This window comes from Gavialis gangeticus, unplaced genomic scaffold (assembly GCF_001723915.1).
Source record: "Gavialis gangeticus isolate Ggan-Ray unplaced genomic scaffold, GavGan_comp1, whole genome shotgun sequence".
NCBI classification, from domain to species: domain Eukaryota; kingdom Metazoa; phylum Chordata; order Crocodylia; family Gavialidae; genus Gavialis; species Gavialis gangeticus.
Window position 1 is genome coordinate 16,796,715 of NW_017729027.1, and position 8,238 is coordinate 16,804,952.

The window sequence follows — 8,238 nt, forward strand, 5'->3', positions numbered from 1 at the left end:
GAAGTCAATGGAAGGAGTCACATTTATTTCACCGGTTTTGGAAAACACTTTTATGAGGAAAATTTTGAAAATTGCCTAACATGACATTAGGAGCCTACATCCAATTTTCACAAGTGAAAGGTTCTGTGATTTAGGCTCCTAAGTTACTTTAGGCCCTTTTTGGAATTTTATCTTTTCACCTAATTTCTCTTTGTGGTGTTATGTGTATGCATGGCTTCAAAGCCTGCAGCAGCAGGGAACCCAGCTGGGAACTCTGGCAGAACTTGAATTGGCCCTGCCTGCAAACTCTAGATGTATATACATTGTATAGTATGCACAGCTAATTACAAACATTCCCCCGATGATGAAATCTTATGCATACAAACTTCTATATTATATACAGAATATGTATGACTGTTTCGAACAAAAGGGGACTTATTCTGCCCTTGGCTACACACATCCAATTTTCAGTGACTAAATGGATGAAAAACAGCAGCATTTGAATATTTTTAAAATACATTGTGCTTTAGCTTTAACTTTAAGTAAAGGGAGATTTCTTTCCAGCTAGATTATATAATAGTGACATTGTGGACTGAGCACCAATGTGTTTGTTCAGGAGGGTAGTAGAAGCATGAAAAAGTATTGAAGTTTCAAATAAGTAGCAACAACAGAATAATTTCCCCCAGACAATACACAATATGACTCAATCTTACAATAAATTCACAAAAATTTACAACAGTGCTCTTTGGGGACTTGATGCTATTCCAGTTGAAAAGTACGTTTTATCCAAGGGTCAGCAACATTTTTGGGCAGAGTGCCAAAACCACCTGCAACCTCAACTTGTAAGTTGTTGGTATGCCAGGAGCAGGTGCTGGAGGAGCCGGAAGGGACCTGATCCTTGTTGTGGTAGCAGAGCCCTGGCCCCTTCCCCAAGACTACTGTCAAGCAAAATCCTTTTCCACGACATGCTCTCACATACATGCCAGGAGTTGCCTACCCCAATCTAATCTCCTCCACTGACTTTAATGGGACTCCTATCCCAGGAAAAGAGATTTCCTGGATGAACAGAAAAATATTTATACTAAACAATTTTATACAGGTTCTGACGTACAACAAGAGAATTAAAACAGCCCACTATACTCCCTCAACATAGATTCAGCCATGGCAAATATATTTTAGAAAATCTAAACATTTAGAGAACTATGCTGTGAACCTGATATGAAATGAAAGGCGTTCACCGATTTAAAAATTATTTGGTTATGTTACTTATAGCAGCCAAGTGGGCTTGTCAAAGCAGTTTGGTTTGAACATTCTATTCCAGGCACCAAGTTATGTTATGCATGTTCATTCTCACTTCGATCTGGTTTAGTGTAGAGACAGATATGATTTTTTTTTTTAATTAGGGTCCTGTTGTACATAAAAATCCTTGTCTACATCCTGGCTGTGACACTTTCCATGACATGATGCATCATGACTGATGCTTCTTAGTGTGGCTAACAGCCAAGAAATCTTCAGAAACATGTGTTCATTTCTGAAAAACAAATGAAAGGGAGAACTAATAAAAGATGCACGGCAAAAAGAGTTGGCCTGAATGATCTGATCCTTCATTTCTGGAGGGCATTTGGGAAGGTAGCATCAGCAACAAAAAATATGGGGGGGGGGCTGGGTTTCCACTACCTGTGGTATGAAAGCAAAAGTTCATCCCCAGTACATTTTACAACGGAAAACAAACCTCTTTGTCATAATAGTAACCACATGACAATTTTCCTCTTGATGGCTTTATATACAAAAGAAGCCAAAGTATGCATGCTCTATGCTCCTGAAATTTTGACTAAATTGAAGAGAACTGACATGAAGCCATGATCAGCTGTCACTCCCAGCTACAGAGGTGCATCAGAGACCTTGGCTCTGATACTCCTGCTCAGCTGCAAGCAGAGACAGATCCAGGCTCCCAGCCTTTGGGGTGCAGCTGGAGTCAAGGGCTCCACTGTGCGCCACTGGCTGGGAGCCCTGATTATCTGAGTAAAAGTAGGAGAATAAGACCCCAAAGTTAAAAAATATTCTAAAAATTTGTTATATATATGTACCCTTAGAACAAGTCTTTAAAATCCCTAGACTATATCTTGACTACAAGGAAAACTCTCAGTATTAAACAAAAACCAAGGCAGAAATCCTTGTATCCCTTCACACAGTGTTGCTGTGAATTAATTACCTGTTTAACCAAAAGTATAGATAACCATATAAGCCATATGTTTAAGTGCAAGAGCAGAGCTTGGATGAAAATCTACAACATGCCAAAAAAAAAAAATCACACCGACTACCAAATAATTACACACATTCAAAACACAAAATATACAGCTATGTGAATGAAGGCTATGTGGTAGACTTAATCTTAACATTCGTCTCTGTTAGGTTGTCACAGCTACAATTGCACTATATTTTTAACTGAAAATCTCAGCATTTTGGTTGCTTTAAAAAAAGAGAGAGACATAATAGCAAATATTAAATAATCTTCTTCAGGAATCCCGCACAGTAAAAGATGATTGTCTTCTATGATTGGCTTATCTGTGGGTCCGAGGATGGCGAACTATGCCGGCCCAGGACTGACAAACTCTGTTGCAACTCAGGCATCTGTTTCTATGTGGAGTAAGTGTAGTATTCAAAAGCACCTTGCAGTGTAAAAAGTATGGAAAAGTCCTTAAACCTTTCAACAGCTTATTTTTAAACATATCCAGTTGGCAAAAAGTTACTTAATTTGTAATCATAAAAAATATAGAAGTTTTCTGGACTACTTAGCTACTTATGAGTACACATTACCCCTTAGCTCTCAAAACCACTTTGCAGCCAGGTCCACTTATTGCTCCTATTATTCACTCATGAACATAGACAATGGAAATTAGTGTTATGTTAAGTGCCTTTTGTTTGCAGAAATAATCCACCACACTTTTGCTTGCTAACAGCCTAATTGAGAAGTTGAGGAGTAGGTGGTTTTTCAGCACAGCTCTATAAAATAAACATCATTTTCTTTATTTTTAACATAAAACCATAACAGTAAGCAAATCAAAAAACTAGGCTGAGAAGAAAGAAGGAACAGTTAGAAAATATAAACTTAGCCTTAACTGTTTTCTCAATAAATCTTATTCTGCATTTCTTTAGAAAATAACTTCAGTATGAAACTAACATTTAAAAAGGCACATTAATATTTTCCAATAGAAATATTAAGAACATTTTCTGGCACAGCCAGGAGCTTAAAGTATGGGTCCAATCCTGCTCTCGCTGCACACAGCAGGAGTTTAGTCACTGACATCAATGGAAAAAGGATTAGTCCCTTGGAATATAAAACTTTCTTTGGGTAATTTATGCAAACCTTAGAAGTGCAATATAACTAGTATCCTCTTACGCCACCCAGCTTTACAGCAAGTTTACATGGATTGCGAACAATATGCAGAAAAGGAAAGTCCCTGAGTGCAGGAGCAATCCTTGAGCACCATCACTGGATTTTTTTTCACAAAGATTACAGTCACTTTCACAGAAGACACAAGATGACAACTTCTGCATCACTTCAGAATTATAGCTTCTCACTGCTTTTCTTCCTGTTCAGAAAAGTTAATAAGCATTAGCTTATGAACTTAATGAAAATTGTCCAACAAATATTTAGTCTGTATTTTCATACAAGCTTGATATATGCTGTACATCTCTTTCTCAAACCAAGTAGGTGTGATGAACTGAACTTCTGAAACATGACATGACTACTATATGACAAATCCAATCCTCAGAAAGAAAACTATGTTCTTTGTATAAATCCATCCTCAGAACCTGGCCAATGCTTAACAACAAAACCCCCACGCCTTACAAATGTATATGGCAAAAAGAGGAAGATCTTAAACATATTTAATGTCACGGGGAAAGTATCTTAGACTGGATACACCTAAGATCAAATGCCAACCAGGACAAATAGTACAAAGACAAATGTATTTTAGATTCTAAAATTAATCTTTGTCCCATTTTTGTGTTTTCTTTCTATCGGCATAGAAATATACTAACTAACACTTATAAGAATTTGAATTCATAATTATAAAACTAGATCTAGTCTCACACTTGTTTTTGGTTGAATTTGCCTAATTTGTTGATATTGGCATATCCCGTAGGAACGTGTTTCCTTCCTGCTTGTCTGTTTATCCTATCTCCCTGCACCCCACACAACCTGTCTGCTGAGCTATCTAGGAACCCCGGAGAGCTGTTCACATAATGCATCTGAGGCTTCCAGGCTCTCACTTCCTGAGGAGCTCACCTGGCCAGCTGCCTCACAGCCAGGCAGCCTGGGAACTCAGGAACTAGATTTTGGTTCAGAAACATCAAAGCATTCCCAATGTAAAAACATTCTGGTATCTTCAAAACAAACTCTACTGCAAATTTGTATAAAATATACTAAATCATTTCATATTATCAAAAAATTCTAAAGCTTTGGATTTTTATCCCAACTTGGAATAAAATATTTTCCAAAAGCATGAAATTTCTTGTTGAACTGAAATTCAGTTTCCTAGACATCTATAAATAAAGCATTCTTTGACACAACCATAGAACAAGGACTCCCCAGACTCCTCAAAGCCCTGGTATAGAAGCAATGATTCATGTTAGTGAAGGATTTGATCACACTATTCCCAACTTACATACACATACACCTGTCAGCAACTGTGGTGACAGAAAATTTTAGAGCACGCATGTCAAATGCATCATTGTATACTAAGGAATTTCTCTGAAACACATTCCCTTCTTAAGAAGAGCTTTGTAAATATTTTGAATATATATCTTTTTACATAACTGTTGAAAACATACTACTGACACTCCTCTAAAGGACTCTTAATTTAAATAAGAAACAGGTGAAACAGCTACTTGAAAGTTGATCATTAAATAGGAACCACAATAGAGTTCATGCCTCATTTTGGTGATTTTGGAAACATTCTGGGCAAGGTTCTCAGCTGGTATATATTGGCTTCAATGAAGTTATGACAATTTACTGCTGAGAAACCAGCCTATTAAGACAAAAATAATGTAGAGGAGATAATGACAATTTTCGTTATATAACTCTCCAGATGTTTTCAAGTTACTATCCAATAAACTTTCTGTGCCACTGAAAAAGTACCAAGTGACTTCTCAGTGTAATGTGGCTTTTTCTTTATTAAAAATGTTTGTCGCTTACTTTCAGAAATACAGTAATTCCTTTTTTGAGCATGTGAATCACCATGATTTATTAAGAATGAATGACACTTACTTGGTTCATAGTAATCCACTATAATCACTGAGGCACCTTGAGTATTTGCTACTTTGAAGTCTCTCACGGCAGGAATTTCCACACAAACCTGTGTTTCATTTAGCTAGGAAAATACAAGAGAAAGCTGTGAGAATTCTAGAAACAGTGAGGCCAAGGGCTGGGATGGAAACTAAATGATTTGCTAATGTTACACCTGAAATACCAGGGTCTGGATTTAGGTGGTTAACCTGGTCTCCTTAATGGAGATTTTAACAAATCACAGACCACTTAAAATTATGCATAAATAGGCAAACTATTTATGAAGTGCTCATCCATCAAATGCTTATTAACATCAATAGACTTTACTTATACAAACAACCTAATGGTTGACAAAGTATGATCACATTTTGTGAGTACTGAATGTCAATACAGACTCCTTAGAGCAGTGGTGGGCAATTATTTTGGCTATGGGGCTGGCTAATGAATTTTGGTGGGCTGCTGAGGGCCGCGTGAGTAGCCCCACCCCTTGACAGGTGCCCTGCCCCCCCGGTCACCATCTTGGGGAAGTCCCACCCACTAAACCCGGGAGTGAGGGGGGTTGGCATCTTTGAACCAGAAAAAAGAACAAATTATACACTAAAAGTCAAACACCAACTATAACATATTTTAATTTTATTACAAAAATATTTTTATCAGAAGTTGTGTTTGTGTACTGTATTGCATAATAGGTGAGAAATAAAGTCTTACTCCTGTAAACTGTGTGTGGGGAGTATGTCGTTGGGGAGTGGGTGTGTGTGTGGCGGGGGTTATGAGAGGGTGTGGCTGTGTGTGTGTAGAGGGGCAAAGGGTATGTTGTGGGGTGTATGTATGTGCAGGGGGTTGTGGAGGCAGGATGCGAGTGTGTGGGGTTTGTGGGGTGAGGGAGGGTGTGGGAGTGTAGGGACCTCCCCACACACTCCCCCCTCATGGCGCACAGCCCCCACTGTCGGCAGCAGCAGCAGATGGGCGCTCATGACCTACACAGGTACTGCCACACAGCAGTGCGTGACTCTGGCCAGAGCTGCATGTGGCAGCAAGGAACGTAGCCAGGCTGGGTCGCCTCTATCGCATAGGGCTGCCTGTGGTGCATATGCAGCTCCTGGTATTTGCACGCCACTGGGGGGAAGCCCCACACACTGGGGCTGGCTGCCTTCCCTGCTCTCGTGGAAGCAGGAGGCAGGGTTCCCTGTCACTTCCAGTGGAGTCCTGGCAGCTGCATGTGGTCGCAGGGAGCAGGGAAGGCAGCCAGCTCCAGCATGTGGGGCCTCCCCCCGGTGGTGTGCAAGTGCCGGGAGCTGCATATGCGCTGCAAGGAGCCCCGCATGATAAAGGCTGACCAGCCTAGCTGCACTCCTTGCCACCACATGCAGCTCTGGCTGGAGCCACATGCTGCAGGGCAGTAGCACCTGAGCGGGCCACAACCATCCCAGGGTCCCCCCACCTGCTGCTGCTGCCACTGGCAGCAGGCACTGTGCGCCACGGGTGGGGAGGGGAGGGAGTACATGAGGGGACTGTGTGGGGGTTCCCTACCCCCACACAGTCACACCCTACCCACCTGAGCTCCACACAACCACCACCACCCTGGGCATGGGCTGCTTGCTCCCATCAGCCCCAGCCCCATGCTCCCTGCCCCCTGCCAGTCCCTGCCACTTCCCCACCTGCAAGCGCTACAGCAGGGAGATGAGAGGAAGCCACTGGAAGTCAAGGCAGCTGAGCAGGTCCCCTGGCAACTGCAGCAGTGGCAGGAGCAGCCCTGCACAGAAACTGTGTTGTGGCTGGGCCAGGGTCCTTTCGCGCATGAGGGTGAGAGTGAGGTGTGTGGGCTGGGCAGGGTATCATTAATTGGTGGATGCTCACAGGCAGGATTAAATTACCTGGTGGGCCACACCTGGCCTGCAGGCAGTATTTTGCCTACAACTGCTTTAGAGGATGTAATTACAATTTGCATAAAAGGTACTGAACAGCTACTGTGAATTTAATTTTAATAAGTGTCATTACAAATGCATTTTCTTGTTTTTCCAACTTACAGAATCTAAGTATAGGCTGACTTTTCCATTGTCCTTTTCTACCTTCTTAATTGGATCGTGTAATGAAATGAAATCCAGTAATGCAGAGAAGCCACTAAGCATGCCAACTTCCATGAGGGCCATACCACTTTTGGGAGATGCACTGGACCCCAAATACCTTAAAATCAGACACAAGAAAATGTTAACAGGAAACAAATATCATTCCATTGAAATAAAATACACTATCTGTTAAAACACCATATTATTATATAAAAGGCATAATATTTGGGAAATTAATAAAAAACACGGTCATGCCTTTCTAAATTGTTAGGTGTACCCACTGGGTTTCGTGCAGCCATTCTGGAGTGGCTCAGGATTCGTTGTTCTTATCCCACCTCTGATTTCCCTCACGCACCTTCGCTGATTGCATGTCACCTCCCCAGAGAGAGCCTGAGTATTCGCTTGTCATGTCTTGTTGTTCCTATTCAGAAGTGGGCAGATCCCACAAAGTTGCAGCAGTCCATCCCTTAGAGTTTATCCCAGTCCGGGTGCTGATCGCTGCTCTGGCTGTGGAGCAGACCCCTCTTCAGGACCCTGTCCTGGGTCCCACCCTGAAGGTAGCTCTGGTCACACCGACAGGAGCACCCAGCTGCCTCCTGGCTATTGCTCACCAGTGTTTCTTCTGCCACCAGTTTTTACCTGAGCCAGCTTGTGTTCCCCAGTGACATCATCACCTCGCACTGGTTCCAGCCGTTTAAACAGGCAGCTGGTGAACCGTGCAGGTGGTGTGCTCAGCTAGGGTCAGCCCCTGGCTGGTGCATCTGCCGTGGGTAAGTTTCTCCCCATTACAGGGCTACCCTGAGTGTTCCCTTGGGACTGCAGGGTTTCCCCACCATAGTTCCAGCCCCAGGGAAGGGGCTTCCACCTTTTTTCTCTCAATGTTTTGTTACATTATGCTAATTT

The 8,238-nt window shown here is 42.0% G+C and overlaps 1 protein-coding gene across 1 annotated transcript in view; it reads right to left on the reverse strand.

Moving 5' to 3' along the window:
• Nucleotides 1–2,985: 2,985 nt before the first annotated feature.
• The window catches only part of CD109 (CD109 molecule), a 130,607-nt gene continuing 125,354 nt past the window's right edge, over nucleotides 2,986–8,238 (reverse strand). The window contains exons 30-32 of the mRNA XM_019520330.1: nucleotides 7,297–7,453; nucleotides 5,252–5,354; nucleotides 2,986–3,572 (exon numbers count right to left, since the gene is read on the reverse strand). Coding sequence (XP_019375875.1) covers nucleotides 3,391–3,572; nucleotides 5,252–5,354; nucleotides 7,297–7,453 — 442 coding nt within the window. The 3' untranslated portion in view covers nucleotides 2,986–3,390. The remainder of the gene's footprint in view (nucleotides 3,573–5,251; nucleotides 5,355–7,296; nucleotides 7,454–8,238) is intronic.